Below are 16,278 nucleotides of genomic sequence, written 5' to 3'. Positions count from 1 at the left end.
CGGGGGTGGGGGAAGTCTAAGGGAACACAGTCAATTCAGGTAGCAGGTAGTATATCTTAAAAATGAACAAACAAACAAACAACCTTATAATTAATCCAGAGAAATCAGATTGTTTTTGCATTTAAAAATCAAGATAGAAGTCTAAGGAAGAAGAATAAGAGTCTATAAAAGAGTTCCTAGGAATGAAAAATATGACCAAAGTAAGTCAAACATTCACTAGAAGTTAAAATCAAGGGTTGCAGTTTTCCAAATGAACTTTTTAGTAAAGTATGTACTTGTGTGCATCCATTAGTTTGATAAAAAGTACAATCAGTATTAAATAACAGGAAAGTACAATTTTTTTAACGTAAGAAGGCTCAATATTAAATATTAAAACACAATTTTACCTATTTAAAATACAATCTAGGCAAAGACTAGAAAGTAACAAAGGAAAAACCTCTCTTTCCAGGTTGAACATCACTGAAATTAGTAGAAATATCCAAAGTAGGCAGAAAAAAGGGCAGCTGAGGCTGGGAAGCAAAGGAAGGACCACTCATGAACAAATCTGTATAGGAGATTCATACTTGTAAACAAGATGTTCCTAAAGGCTTCTCATTCCCAAGCCAACAACAACCAAACTGTATTTAGATAACTGGTGTTTATAAGATGAAGTAGTGGGAAGAGGGCCTAGGGAGCCTAATCCTGCAGAGATAATCTGGGCCTGAAAGGAGGTGGCAATACTTAGAAGCTGTAGGCATGGCTAGGAAACTGATATGAGACTTGTCAACAAGTACTATAATTAATAAAATCTGGCTTTGAGAAAAAAATAGGAGATGTGTACTTCCCATTCCTTGTTATGACTTATGGACCACAAATTAATACATAATTTGTATTAAATTAAATACATTACTTTCTTCTCAGAGCCAGGAAAATATGTTTGACTAAGGAGGGAATGGGGAGAGGGGTGAAGAGTGAAATAAGGAAACCGGTTAACCATTCTGTCCCCTTCCTGGAAGGGATGATTCCAGATGGAGAGAGGGGCTCAAGATAGTTGCTCTGACTCAGTTTTCCATTAGTGCCAGAAAACCAAGCAAAGGTGAGGAGCCAGGGAGCAAGATCAAAGCTTCTAGGTTTCTGATTTGCAGGACTGATGGCACCAACAGAGAAAGTCTATGGGAGAAGGGCACATTTCAAGGTAAAATCAGTCTTAAGTATTTATAGAAAAGGAAGGAGATATTCCCAATAACCACTGAAAATACAGATCTGGACTTATGAGAGAATTCTAAAAATATAGCCCCAAGAATAAAAAAAAGTATGGATTCTCTCTTAAATATGTTTCTTCATCATTTACATTCCAGAATCCCCAATATTCCCTAATATAAATGTAAAGCAATTCTCAAAATATTTTTTAAAATCACACTAATTTCTCTACTGATATGAAGAACTAAAAAAAGAAGCTTTCCCATCACAACACCTATTTTGTAAAGATCTAAGTTAAAAAAAAATGTATACACACACACACATATAAAATAGAAAAAAATGAACAATCCTTGGGTCTATTTCATGAAATGCTTGCAAGATGAGCCAGCTATATCTGATTCCATCATTTTATCTGGCACTGACTTTCTATAAGGAATAATTTAATGAAATTCTTCCAAGTGATCTTTCAGAATTATCCTATGTCCTGTCAAGAATCAATCTGCTGAAATCATAGAAAAAATATAACCTTCATACTGAGATCAAAAAAGAAAGAAAACTTTAGTAAGATAGAGCAGAGTAAAAAGAGGAAAATCATCTTTCAACCTTCTCAGATTAAAGACAAGGAAACACATTCAGAGATTGGAATTTCTTAAAGCAAAGTTTATTGCTGGGGCATCATTGTCCTGTCATTAGTCATCTCTTTTCTGTTAGTTCAAAGTTGTCTGGAAACATCCTGTCACTCTACATATTTTTTCTGTGATAAATGAATGATGCTGTTCTTGAACATATCACCATTCATAAATGCCACTTTTCTGATACTTTTCATTTGACGTGTTTTTTTTGTGTGTGTTAAAATGCAATGGTATTAAGCCCTGTTCAAATAACATTAGCTTCTACAAAATTTCTCTTCTTTTAGGCCCTTATTTCTCATTGAAGTTTTTCATTCCCTCAATCCCTTCTCATTATTTAAATAGTGTCTCAAGTAGGGGTAGAAGAAACTCATACATGATCTGTCTTTAGATTTATGTCCTAAGAAGAGATCATAAGTAGTGTTTATGTCGCCATCTGCATGCTTCTTCGCGACGTACTTAACAATTAGACAAATTAAAACGTTGACCCCGCTGGACCTCGGAGTAATGGGGTGCAGCGGGAAGAAGGCAGTTCCGAGGGGAGGGCAGGCATGCAGACTTATTAGAAGAAGTCAATAATACTTTCCTCTTCACCTTATGCTACGAATATACGGTATATAATATTTATAGTAATGCTTTTCTTTAGTTTGTGAAAAAAATTACAGATTACCCTCTAAGTGGAACAAAAGCCTAAATTTCAATTTATGGCACCAAAACCAATATCGGTTTTGCCAGAGTCAGCAGAGGGCGCTCAACACAGTTGCTTTCGGAAATGCTTTTACGTAGGCATTTCTCTAATCCAAGCTGTTTCTAGGTGGAATACCAAGAGTCCCTAGCGAAGAAGCAACCACAGTTCCTCTCCCCCACGTTGACAGGGAGCTCCTACATGCCTGGCAGAACCAGTCACAGACCTGGCCCAAGTACGGCCCCCTTTCTGACACGCAACCTCGAATCAGTGTACACCTCCGCTCCCATCCTGAAGACCCAAAGGTTACTAGGGTGTGGCCAGCACTGGCGCCGGCGTCTTGCAACAAAGTCCAGCAAAAGGCCTTACGCGCACTGGCAACAAGAGTATGGGAGAAATAAAGGCGGTTTCACCCAGCGTCCGGGGAAGAGGCCGGGATCCTTCTGCGCAGGCGTGCTGCGGCAGAGGGCGTGAGAGAAGCAAGAACCAAAACGGCCGCGATACCAAATATGTATCCCTTCTCCGCCCTCTCTACCCCTACTGGGTCACCTCCTCTCAGCGGAAGCCAGGTCTTAGGTTTAGGTACCAATCAGCCCAAGCGCACAGGATGAGACACCACCTCAGTCCCCAACACTGACGACCAGAAATAGGTTCCCCCCGTGCGGAAAGTTGAGAACAATCTTTCCTCAAGCAGCAGACGCACCTCTTTTGAATCTTCTCCGCCATTGTACGGGCCTGATCTACAGCTGGAGCTGAGATCAACACCACAGACTGGATAAAGCGACGATCTCTACAAGCGATTGGACAGCCTGACAGGATTGGGATGGGGCGGAGCCGCTGGGCCTGCTCGCGGCGTGGGCAGGGGCGGGGCCGGGGGAAGGCTCCGAAAGCTCGCAGATCTCGAGGATGGCGGTGTGCGCTGGGATGGGCTGCTACGCCTGGCCCACTGAGGACCTCAGCACTGACCAGGGGTGCATCGACTCGATTTTAAAACATTTATTCCAGCCCAGCTCACATCACTATGACCTCGTTTTACATTCTTACCACCTTTTGATACTTGTGATCACACTATGAAGGTGTCCCTCTGACCTCCCGATGTTCCTTTCAGTCTCGTTGCGATCTTCTATGTTAGAATTTCGCCTTCCGACCCGTGGCCCTTTTCTTAGTCTGAGTGATCTTATCTTTCCCATAGGTCAGTTGTGGCCCTCTACCTGCTGGTTTTTTTTTTTTTTTTTTTTCAACTTAGTATCTCTAGTTCTGTGCTCTGCCGGGCTTCACACCTGATTTTAGATTGACTATTTGACACCTATTTGGATGCCTAAGTCTTATCAAATCGAAATCAACCACAATGGGAGCTTTTGATTCATGACCTTGCCCTCTTTCCAACCAGTTCCTTGATCTCCCTCTCAGTAAAGGAATTCACCCTTCTCCCGGTTGCCCAAGCAACTGGAAAGTCACCATTAGCACACCTCATCACCACATACTTAATTCACCTGCAAGTTTTTGTTGAAATTTATTTCTTCCACTTTGCACCATTTGCCCCACCATCTCTAATCTCCCTGCATGTTTCTCCACTGTTGTTCCTTCCATCTTTTAATTTTTTTTTTTGGTTGTAGAAAAACACAATATTTTATTTATAAACCCAGGGCCTCACACATATTAGGCAAGTTCTACCACTGAGCCACAACCCCAGCCCTGTTCCTTCCATCCTTGACCTGTAAAATCACTCCCACCCAGGTCATTCTCTTACAGCAAAACCATCCTTTAAAAATCAAGTTCAGAAACCATGCACACCTTTAATCCTGTTGTCTGGGAACATCCTGCTACTCTACATATTTTCCTGTGATAAATGAATGATGCTGTTGAACATATCACCATTCATAAATGCCACTTTTCTGATACTTTTCATTTGACGTCGGTTTTTGTGTTAAAATGCAGTGTTAGTAAGCCCTGTTCAAATAAAATTAGCTTCTACAGAATTTTTCTTGTTTTAGGATTTATTTTTCATTGAAGTTTTTCAGTCCCTCAGGGAATGGGAGGCTGAGGCAGGAGGATCAAAAATTCCAGGCTAGTCTCAGCAACTTAGCCAGGCCCTAAGCAACTTAATGAGACCCTGTCCCAAAATTAAAAAAAAAAAAAAAGAAAGAAAAGAAAAAAGGGCTAGGGATGTGGCTCAGTGGTTAAGCACCTCTGGGTTCAATCCTTGGTAATCAAAAAATAAAACAAAACAAAAAATCCAATTATTTACTTCCCATTCTTTAAAAAATCTTTCCATAACTTGTCTCTGGATCAGATCCAGCCAGACTACATCTCTTTTTTTTTTTTTTTTTTTTTTTTTTTTTTTTTAATTTTTTATTGTGGGTTGTTCAAAACATTACAAATTTCTTGACATATCATATTCCACACTTTGATTCTAGTGGGTTATGAACTCCCACCTTCACCCCATACACAGATTGCAGATTCACATCAGTTACACATCCATTGATTTACAAATTGCCATACTAGTGTCTGTTGTGCTCCGCTGCCTTTCCCATCATCCTTGTCTTGCATTTCATGCTTCTCTTCCTCTTTCAGAGGGCCACATTTTTTTTCTCCAAGAAGCCAAACTGACTTTCCACCCTCAACTGCTTCCAATTGTCCTCCACCCCTAACATCTGACCTCAGATGTCACATACTCAGTGTTCAACTAGAGAAACAGAACCAGCCAAAGACATATATCGAGAGGTTTATTGCAAAGGATTGGTTTATGTGATTGTGGGGCCCTGGCTGGACAAGTCCAGAATCTGTAGACCAAGCTGGAACTCTTATACAAAGGGTGTAACTGCTGTCCACAAGTGGAATTTCTTCTTCAGGGAAGCCTCAGTTTGTTCTTAAGGCCTTTCAACTGTTTGGATCAGGTGTTAGATCAGGACGCAAGAAAAGACCACTGACTCCAATTAAAATCAAATTAAAGCAAGCTTGTTATTTCGACTGGCCGGGCTGCTCTCCCACCCCAAACCGCAGGAACAAGACAGCACCGCAGCCTTCTTGCAGCCCAGCTTCATAGCCCAGAAAGTTACACAAAGCGGGGTTACAGATAACAAAACTTTGACGAGCATAATATTTTTGCTGGCTCTGGCATCAGAATTTATGAAGGTCATTAGAGCCTCAGAGAGGGTCATTATCTGGCCAGTTTCAGAGAGGGCTGCTATCTGGTCAGAGAGCCAGGCATAGGTGAGTTCAAGGCATGGGCAGGCATTCCAAGCAGGTTCAGAATTTGTAGTAATTTATAGTAAAGCCAAAATTAGCTTTTCATGGCTTTGTGGCGAGGTGGCTCCCAATTTTAAGAGAAAAATCAGGTTGGGTCTATCACAGGCCCACAAAGATTACCTAGAATAATCTAGGATAAACTCCCTTCCTTAAAATCAACTTGTTATGGATTTTAATCACATTCACAAAACACCTTCACATAGCACTTATATTAGTGTTTGATTGGAAGACTGAATATTGTAGCCTTGACAAATTGATGGAAAAAAAAGAATCATTATACTCAGGAAGACACTCCTTGGTCATCTGTCTCAGGCCATTTTAGCTGTTCTAACAAATTACTTTAAATGGGGTAATTTATAAAGAAAAGAAATTTATTGCCCACAGTTCTAGAGGCTAGGATATTGAAAAATCTAAGCACTGGAGATTGTATGTCTGGTAAGGGCCCAATCCTCATAGCTAATGCCTCTGCTGCATCCTCAGATGGTGGAAAGGGCAAACAGGTTCACTCAGGCCCTTTTTTGAAGATGCTAATCTCATTCATGAGGGCAGAGTCTTTGTGACATAACCACCTCTAGTTTTTCTTGCTTTCCATTGCTGTGACAAAATACCTGTTGTAGAAAATACCAATCCTGCCAAGGCTACTTGCTCTTTCATGTCTCTTTGTAGATGAAAAAACAGCTTGTTAGGGATAGCCCTATAATGCCCAGGGCTCAGCAGATGGATCTCCACTAGCTGAAAATTGTCCTCTCATTCTTCTTTTGGCTCTAGGAAGTCTTCTGTATTACTTGTTCATAGCCGAAAGAAAATATTATTTAAAAATATTTCTTCTCCACATTTTTGCTTCTGCAAAACCTTTTTTTAATTTTTTTATTTCTTACATACATGACAATAGTGGGATGCATTACAATCATAATTATCCATTCACAACACAATTTTTTGTAACTCTGTATATAAAGTATGTTCATGTCAAATTATGCCATTATACATGAGCTGTCATTATTATTACTATTATTATTATTATTTTGCATTACAATTCTTAATACACCTTTATACCACCAAAACCCTTTAAACTTTAACAAATATTTATGGAGTACAAAGTACATATGCAGCACTTCTCTGAGTGCTGGGAGTATAACACCAAATAAAACAAAGTCCTTCCCTTGTAGAGCTCACATTTTGCCTTTAAAGGGCAGGAAATAAACTAACCAAGAAATAGATACACAAGGGATGCTGATATGAAAAAAAAAGTAATGGAAGAGAGTGGTAGTTAGAAAGGGAAAATCTTGTTTTCTGCCTTTAGAACCTGCTTCCCTCTTCCTGCTCCTGTTCTTGTTCTTCTTCTCAGTCCAAGGAATTGTTTGAATACAACTGGAAAATGAGATTTTGTTTTCATTAACTTAGTGAAGAAAATATGACAGTATGATGACTGGAAAGGCAAATAATGTGCTATGTAATCTAAAAACCACAGCTTCTCAAAGCAGAGTAATAAGACCGAGATGTGTTTTGGTTTCCATGGAGCAGTTTCCTTTATCAGAAAGTCAATTTTTTGTTCTACTTATCGCCAGTGCTTTTGTTTTGATTTTGCTTAGCCAGATCTTCCTAAAACATATAAAAAGACCAGAGAGCCTGGCTGTGGTTTCTCTTGCAGGAAGGCACCAATTAAGGATTCTAGCAGGACAGTGTATGTTCCAGTTCAGAATGGATTGGCTTCAGCAATTCTTCCTCCATCCTGTGTCACTTTATCAAGGGGCTGCTTTTCCTTTTGCACTGCTGTTTAATTATCTCTGCATTATGGATTCATTTTCCACTCGGGCCAGGTAGGCTGGATGGCTAATTTTGCTCTTATGCCTGGGAATACTATAATAGAAAGCAAAGAGTGGACGGCATCTGTGAAGATTACGTACTAATTACACTTATTTTTTAGCTCACTATCCCTGCCACTGGTTGTTTGTTTCTTGACAATGAATATATATCATAGAGTAAAACTGACCTGGAAATTGATATCATATCTACATTGACTCAAAATTGGATAGGTTCACATTCAGTGGGAAATGGATGCAAAATAAACGGGGGTGGGGGGTGAGATGGATGTTAAGATGGAAGAGGAAGTCTCCAAATGTATCTCTCTGGGCCAACCATAAATCCCAGATATTCTTGAGCAGTCCTAACTTTATTTTCAATAAAATTAAATATCATATTAAGTAATACTAATGTTACATTTATAACAATGTAATTTAAAAATGTCTTTGATTTCTCAGAACAATGTCAAACAAATCTTAATAGATTAGTGTATCTCAATTTCAGGTTCAAAAATTGTCACTAGAGATTTGTTAAGTTGATTGCAATGATTTTTTTTATGTCCAATAACTTCAATACATTGGAGATAGTACCCATTTTTAAAAAATGTTCAGTGGAATATTCTTTTGAAAAGTGAAAATTCATTGCCCTAAGGCCACCTCCTAATTGTTCTCTAACTTTGGAAATAAGACTTTTTTATATATCAGGATTTCTTTTCTTTTTTTCCTTTTCTCCCTGCCCCCTACTCCCCCAGAGCTGGAGATACAATCTTAGGACTCCTGCGCTTGGTAAGCATTCTGTCATTTGCACTACATCTGGGCCCTAATGGTGTTTCTTAAATAAAATCTAGCTACATTTGATAATCACTTGGGGTTGTTGAGTTTCATTAAACTGAGTTTTCACTAAACTCCTTTCTTCACAGCTAGTTGATGATCCTTACTTTCATTTTTGAGATATGACAGTGGGGAAATATTTATCAAGAAGTTTCTATTGAGAATCACAAAATACTAAAGCAGAACTAGTAAAAAAAAAAAGAGTTAATTCCCAGGGAGTCACATTAAAGGTTTAACATTACTCAAGAGAGAGTCAGCCTACGGAATCCTCACTCCTTGACTACTGAGTGTCCTTGTATAGAAGAGTAAAAACTTTCTGAGGTGCCCTTTCCTTATCTGTAAAACAGAAATAATAATGCCTCTTTCAGGGCCTTATTTTAAGGATTAAATAATACTATCTTATAAAGGATTATTAACACAATACCTGGAATGGAATGAAATGGAAAGCACTCTATAAATTATATATTTTAATGTTTCTAAGTCCCTGAGGGCAGTTGCCTCTGGACAGGAGGCTTTTTTCAAGCTTCTCCTTCTATTGTGTTAGGAATCAGTGTCCTCCCATCCTGCCCTTATTTTCCCAAAGGAAGTGAGGGCTTAGGCCACAGTATGAACTGGGATATTGTGGGGATGAGTCACCCCAAATACAGGCTCAAAAGTCCAGGAATGGCCCAAGGTTTTTGTCACTTGCAAATGACAGAGCCTTTCACAATGAGGAATTTACCATGCTCTTTGGGGAAAGTAATTCCTGCCAACCTGTGCCTGGCACTGTGTCATAGAGTCGCTATATACATCTGTGACAGTGTTTCCTGCTTCTGAGGTGTTAGAGAAAATGTGGGCTTCTTTAACCCACCTTTCCTTTCCCTTATCAGTCCATGTTGCACACTGTTTCTGATCCCTTCATTCAGCTTTATTAATTCAGCACCAATTTAAGAAAAACCACATAATGCAGAAAGAACCTAGTCTGCATAACATGAACTCTCCCAGGCTTCTGCAGATCCTTATCTACTTGGCTTCTGAGGGAGGCATGGTCCACAAGCCATTTCTTTGATGTGGGTACTTTACAACCCTGGGGAAACAAAACAAAACAAAACAAAACAAAACAACAATTGTACTTTCCTCCCTGGCTGCCTGAGGATCCACCAGTATCATGGAGACAAAGAAACTGTCCAGACCAGGAAGTTCATGACCAACTGACTACTTCAGTGGAAATGAGTGGTCACTGATGTCCTGTACCCTAGGGAGGCAATAGTACCAAGAAAGAAATTTGGAAAAAACTAGCCCAAATGCACAAAAATCACACCTGATGTCATCTTTGTATTTGAGTTAGAACCCTGTTTTTGTAGTGACAATTGTTGTGTTGGAACATACAAAGAAAAATGAACCCAAACCCAGACTTGTAAGATATGGCTAGTAGGGGAAGAAAAAGACCTCAAGAAAATGGCCAAAGGAATGTGGGAACAGAATGAAAAAGTCAGGGGGACTAAGAAGACCAATGTTGGTACTAGGAAAAAGGAAGACAGATTCTGCAACAACTTGATCTCCACATTTTTCATAAGAGGATTGATAAACTTAAATAGATAGACTTAAAAACCAGAATCAAATCATGAATTCATAAGAGCTAAAGTTCAGCAAGGATGAAGGGGAGATTTAAAAGATTTCATCATTGAGTTTTCAAACATTTATCCAAAGGAAGTATTGAGTCTTTTATATATCCTGGGATCTCTAAAATGTTTTGGGGCAGTGCAAACCCTATGAGAAGGAAAGACACTTGGGGGCTGGAGTCCTGGCTCAGCAGTAGAGCGCTTGCCTGCTGTGGGCGGGGCCCTGGGTTCGATCCTCAGCACTACATAAAAATGAAGGTATTGTGTCCAACTACAACTAAATAAATAAAATATTAAAAAAAAGAAGAAAGACACTTCATGAGAGCAGGTCTAGAGAGATCTTCTGGATCCTCCACACTGGATTCACATCACTTCTCAGTCAGACAACGCACCAGTAGCTTTTAAAGATGCCTCTACCAGCAAGCCCTCCAGAATTTCTAGAGCCAGTAGTGGAATACTTTGGATGGGAAGCACTTGAATGGTGGGTACCCCCTTAAGAGAGGGGTTGCCAGAGTCACCTGGGCAGGAGTCAGGGTTTGTCTCCTGAGGTAGTCGTTTACAAGTTGGCCCTGGCTTTTTCTCCCATGTTTGTTTCCTTCAGAAGAATGAAAGGAAGGCTTTGGTGTGATAACATCATGCTTTTTTTTTAGATGTTATATTGGGGCCTACCTCAGTTGGCTTCCCTGGAATGACTTTTGATGTGATTCATTTGTCTGTCCTTTTTCTTTCAGGTACCTCTTTCTCCTGGCTGGAGGAGGTGCCCTGGCCTTGGCTGCCATGGGTTCATTTGCCCTGCTTGTTTTTATCCCTGCTTTCTGTACCGTGGTTTTGGTCTCTTCTCTTGGCCCACAGGAGGTCCACAGGCAAACTTTCTTCTTTCAGATGAGCTGGCAGACCTTGTGTCACCTGGGTCTGCACTACACCGAGTATTATCTGCAAGAGACTCCTTCCACAAGGTAAAGCACCCTGCTCATTTGGTTGTGCTTAGCTGACCTGGGGTTTGCTTGCACCATAGTTATGGAGAGAACATGAGTGCTGAATTTGAATCCTAATTTTTTCACATTTGAGGAGTGTGGTCTTGAACATGTTATTTAGCTTCTCTCAGACCCTGTCTCTTTTTCTAGAAAAAAAAATGTGGGGCTAGTAGTACCTATTCTGCAAGAGTGTTTTGAATGTTAGAAACAATGAGTGTAAGTATAATTGTTTGATGACACATAGCTAGTACTTGTTGTCTATGTAGCACAGTGTCTGGCACTTAGTTATAATTGTCATTGTAACAGAGAGGAAGGATGAAGCAGGAGTCCTAGAGGCTTATCTGGAAGTGACAGCACAGTTTGCTCATCTCTGTATGGTAGGTTTAAACACACAGCCAGAAAGTATAGATCCACTGTGAACCCTGGGTGCCTTCCCATGGCAGCTGCTGAGAAAGAGGCAGTTTACTGGGTAAGAATTTTATCTTCATACAGACTTCCAAGAAGAGTCTTCTCCCAAGAAGGGAGGTCATCCAATCTAGGAATAGACAAAAACAATAACCAAGAGCTAATTGCAATCTAGAGAAATGTTTTCATGAGTCAGTGAGATCACCAAGATTAGGGAAATGAGTATCTTTGTGCTTTTGAGGCCTAATGTTTCCGGTTTCCTCTACTTATTGGCTGGTGTGGTTCTCTGTGTCACTTAGAGAACAGAGGCTGTGGTTCTTCTATGATGATGATGTTGTTGTTGTTGATGATGATGATAATGATAGGAGGAAGAGGAGAAGGATGATATTCATGATGATGACAGTTTTCACCAAAGGCTTCAGGCTTGCTTCTCTGAGGATAAGACAAGATGGCAACTGGGCAGACATAGGAGGTACTGAATGGGCTGTGGTGAATCAGGATTTTAGTAGGAAGCCAGAACCTGATAGGGGCTGGAAGGGCGAGTTGAACAGGAACTGGCTGGATGAAAGGAAGGTTGAACCAGACCTGAAATGAGAATGTGTATTAGTCTGCTAGAGCTGCCATAAAAAAGCACCACAGAATGGGCAACTTACACAACAGAACTTTATTTCTTCACAATTCTGGAGGCTGGAAGTTCAAGGTAAATGTGTGGGCAGGATTGGTTGCTCCTGAGGCCTCCCTTCTTGACTTTCTTTTCTGTGTCTTTCCCCTGGTTTATGTCTGTATCCTAATCTCCTCTTCTTATGAGGCTTTAGTTCTGTTGGATTAGAACCCATCCAGGTGACCTCACTTTAATTACCTCTTTAAAGACCCTGTCTCAAATACAGTCATACTTGGAGCTACTAGGGGTTAGAACCTCAGTATATGAATTATTTTCTGGGGGGGTACATATTTGGCTCATAATAGAAGGTGAGTTAGCAGGCTGGAGGCATTTGGAGGCTGCATGACTGTCAGGACGAGGGGGTCAGATTTCCTTAAATCTTCAGATATACAGATGAGAACAGCTGTGTTTGGGCAGCAGTGCTGTTTTCTTGCCACAGGATGACTTTCCTGATTATAGAAGGTTCCACTGTAATTTTCACTAATTGTTCTCCTAAATAATCTTGTTAGCAAGCTCTTCCCCATGTTGAAGCAGTGAGAGTTCAGGTGGTTGGCGAGGAACCAAATTCCAATTGCTAATGATTCACCACATACCCTGAACCATTCCTCAGCATAAATCCCAGATCATGCAGAATCTTGCAGTCAGGGCCTGAGTAATTAAAAATCTGCAACTTCCTGTAATATTTTTACTACTAAGTGTTTGTTTGTTCTGTGGCAAATTTCTGATCTAAATTTTTTTTTGGGGGTACTGGAAATTGAACCCAGGGGCACTCAACCACTGAGCCACATCTCCAGCCCTATTTTGTATTTTATTTAGAGACAGGGTCTCACTGAGTTGCCTAGTGCCTCACTTTTTTGCTGAGGCTGGCTTTGAATTCGAGATCCTCCTTTCTCAGCCTCCCCAGCTGTGCCTGGCTCTGATCTAAATCTTTATAAGCCATTCTTAGAAATATTATAAATATTAATTTATATTTGTTTAAAATATTCTTCATTGTACTCTTATTTGTATCTCTAATGATTAATTTCCCCATTTTACCTTTTGATCCTGTCTGGAGTAGTGTGTATGGTTCTGAATTTATCAAAGGGTTTTTATGGGGCATGATTCTCTATGGGGGTCATGTGTGGCAGACTGGAATGGGAGAGAGAATAAATATGAGATGTTTCTACATTTAAAAAAATTCTCTTTCAGGTTCTACATCACTCTTTCTTCCCTCATGCTCTTGACCCAGAGGGTCACATCTCTCTCTCTGGACATTTGTGAGGGGAAAGTGGAGGCTGCAGTAGGAGGCATCCAGAGCAGGAGCTCTTTGTCTGAGCATCTATGTAAGGCTCTGCCCTATTTCAGCTACTTGCTCTTTTTCCCTGCTCTTCTGGGAGGCCCTTTGTGTTCCTTCCAGAGATTTCAGGCTCGTGTTCAAGGGCCCAGCTCTTTATGTTCCAGGATTTCTTTTTGGGCTCTGACTTGGAGGGGCCTGCAGATTCTTGGACTGGAGTGCCTAAAGGTGGCCCTGAGCCGGGTGGTGAGTGAAGGAGCAGGACTGACAGGTTGCCAGCAACTTGAGTGCATTTATGTCATGTGGTCCACAGCTGGTCTCTTCAAACTCACCTACTACTCTCACTGGATCCTGGATGACTCTCTCCTCCATGCAGCGGGCTTTGGGTCTGGGCTCAGTTCAAGCCCTGGTGAGGAGGGATATATCCCTGATGCAGACATTTGGACACTGGAAACAACCCATAGGATATCTCTGTTCACAAGAAAGTGGAACCAAAGCACAGCTCGGTGGCTCAGACGGCTCATATTCCAGCACAGCAGGGGCTGGCCATTGTTGCAGACCTTCGCATTCTCCGCCTGGTGGCATGGACTCCATCCAGGACAGGTACTTGGTTTTTTTTGCTGGGCCGTGATGGTAGAAGCTGACTACCTGATTCACACCTTTGCCAATTTATTTATCAGATCATGGCCTATGAGACTTCTCTATAGAGCCCTCACCTGGGTCCATACCCAGCTCATCATTGCCTACATAATGCTCGCAGTGGAAGTCAGGAGCCTCTCCTCTGTCTGGTTGCTGTGTAATTCTTACAACAGCTTCTTTCCAATGGTGTACTGTATTTTGCTCTTTCTATTACTGAAGACAAAACATAAATTTAACTGATATCTTTCTCTGCCTTTCATCCTACGCTCCCATGAAACAGAGTTTAGAAGTTGCTACATGATGCAATGATGATGTGTGTCTTTCAATTTTTCAATAATAAAAGTTTTAAGTATTAGATGGACATACCTTGTGATTTGCCATAAAAATTTGCGTGTTGGACTGGGAACGCATAGTTCAGTGATAGAGTGCTTGCCTGGTGTATTCAAGGCCCTGGGTTTGGTCACCAGCATTGCAGGAAAAAGAAAAAAAAAAGAATTGTGTGTCTACTTTAACAAGCTATTTTTTTACCACTGAGGATATAAAACAGAAATAAACATGGATTCATTCCTTAGAGTTTGCTTTCTAGGTATGGAAGCAAAATAATAAAAATACAAATTACATTGAACCACATGGAAAATGGTGTATACATGAACATCCAAAAATTGAGTTCATTTGGCCCACTTAATCCTGGAATGTGAACTTTGGCAATACTGTATTAGTTTGCTTTTCATAACCATGATGAAATATATGAGACACACTAACTTAGGAAGAAAAGGAGGCTTATTTAGCCCTTGGTTTTGGAGGTTCAAAGTCCAAGATTGAAAGGGCCTCACTGGTTTGGCCTCTGGTAAGTGCCTAATGATGGATGGTGTCACATCATGGCAGGTATGTGTATGGGGGCAAAGGATCACCTCTCCAACAGGAAGCCAGAGAGCTGGTTGGGGCCAGGATCAGGCTTTTATAACACCTCAGGAGAACTATTAAATGGTTTCATGAGAATTAGTTTGATCTCATTAGTGGGAATACTCTCAATTAACCTCCTAGTGGATTCTACCTCTTGAAAGTTCCACTGACTCCCAACATCACCATCCTGGGCACCAGGCCTCTTAAAGGATAACCACAACAACAAAAGCAAAACAAAATCTCCACTGTATTATCATTCATATATATAATAATATATATACATACACATAATATGAATTAGATACTCATCTGTTATGGTTCATATATGAGGTGTCCCCCAAAAGTACATGTGTGAGACAATGCAAGAAAGTTTAGAGGTGAAATGAATGATTGGGTTATAAGAACTTTAACCTAATCAGCGAATTAATCCCCTAATAGGAATTAGCTGGGTGGTAACTGCAGGTAGGTAAGGTGTGGCTGGAGAAGGTGGGTCCTTGGGACTTGCCTTTGAAGTCTATATTTTGTCTCTATTGAGCAGAGCAGTCTTTCTCTGTTTCCTGGTGCCAAGTCCTAAGCTACTTTCCTCCACCACACACCTCCATCATGATGTTTTGCCCCATGTCAGGCCCTGAGGAATGGATTTAGCCACCTATGAACTGAAACCCATGAAACCATAGGCCCCAAATAAAGTTATCCTCCTTTAAAATGTTCTTGTTAGGTCTTTTGATCACAACAATGAAGAAATTGACTAAAACACTCCTCCTTATTCATAAGTTTGAAACATTTGGTCTAAACTTGGAAATTTGAATGATTAGATCTGATAATGGAAAGACTGACATTATTCTCAGACAGAATAATAGGTGATATTCTACTTATGATTTGATAACTACTTATATAATTGTTAAATATAAAACTGACTCAAAATGGGAACACTCTAATAGCAGGAATAAATGCTATTTTAGTAGAATTTTGAAAGTGAGTCTTATTCTTTTTCCTTTATGTATCCTAAATAATTCCCTCTGTTTCTTCCTTTGATAGGATTTAAAATACACTAAGAACTTGAACTTGAACTTCCAAACTTTAAACTGATGCAATAAGATTTAACAAGCACTTTCACACTACTGCCACATCTGTGGGCACCTGAACTCAGTGGTAGAGAACATATTTAGCATGCACAAGGTCCTGGGTTCAATCTCTAGCACCAAACAAAACAAAACAAAACAAAACAAAAAAACAAAAATAAAACTCCAGGGAAATACTGGGGAGTGATACTGGGCAAATTATATTGTCATATTGTGTGCATGTACAAATATGTAGCAATAAATTCCACCATTTTGTACTACTATAATGCACCAATAAATGGCAAAAATAAAACCTACCCTCCTTCTAGGCAATGGCAATGAAGAAAACTGGGTTTGGTGTACTAATTACATTTTATTCTTTTAAAAAA

General features: G+C 40.2%; 2 protein-coding genes across 5 annotated transcripts in view; one reads left to right on the top strand and one right to left on the bottom strand.

Annotated features, from left to right (window-relative positions):
* The window catches only part of Dctn6 (dynactin subunit 6), a 46,822-nt gene extending 43,489 nt beyond the window's left edge, over positions 1–3,333 (bottom strand). For all 4 annotated transcript variants that reach the window (XM_058582294.1, XM_046453314.2, XM_058582293.1 and 1 more), the window contains exon 1: positions 3,197–3,333. In XM_058582294.1, coding sequence (XP_058438277.1) covers positions 3,197–3,219 — 23 coding nt within the window. In that variant the 5' untranslated portion in view covers positions 3,220–3,333. The remainder of the gene's footprint in view (positions 1–3,196) is intronic.
* Positions 3,334–7,369: 4,036 nt separating this feature from the next.
* Mboat4 (membrane bound O-acyltransferase domain containing 4) lies at positions 7,370–14,275 on the top strand. Its single transcript, XM_046453317.2, has 3 exons — positions 7,370–7,559; positions 10,705–10,929; positions 13,202–14,275. The coding sequence occupies exons 1-3, from the start codon at positions 7,426–7,428 to the stop codon at positions 14,163–14,165; spliced, it is 1,323 nt and encodes a 440-aa protein (XP_046309273.1). The 5' UTR covers positions 7,370–7,425; the 3' UTR covers positions 14,166–14,275.
* Positions 14,276–16,278: the final 2,003 nt, after the last annotated feature.

Source organism: Marmota monax, unplaced genomic scaffold (assembly GCF_021218885.2).
Source record: "Marmota monax isolate L192 unplaced genomic scaffold, Marmota_monax_Labrador192_F-V1.1 WCK01_AAM20220418_F8-fsc00117, whole genome shotgun sequence".
In the NCBI taxonomy this organism is placed as follows: domain Eukaryota; kingdom Metazoa; phylum Chordata; class Mammalia; order Rodentia; family Sciuridae; genus Marmota; species Marmota monax.
Note: the sequence above shows the minus strand (reverse complement) of the source record. Positions and strands in the feature narration are given on the sequence as shown.

Excerpts from the sequence above, each read along its gene's own strand:
- Mboat4 (XM_046453317.2), top strand. The coding sequence starts at position 7,426 with ATGTTCCAGTTCAGAATGGATTGGCTTCAGCAATTCTTCCTCCATCCT. Across the intron at positions 7,560-10,704 it reads TCATTTTCCACTCGGGCCAG|GTACCTCTTTCTCCTGGCTG; the intron begins GTAGGCTGGATG and ends TTTTTCTTTCAG. Across the intron at positions 10,930-13,201 it reads CAAGAGACTCCTTCCACAAG|GTTCTACATCACTCTTTCTT; the intron begins GTAAAGCACCCT and ends ATTCTCTTTCAG.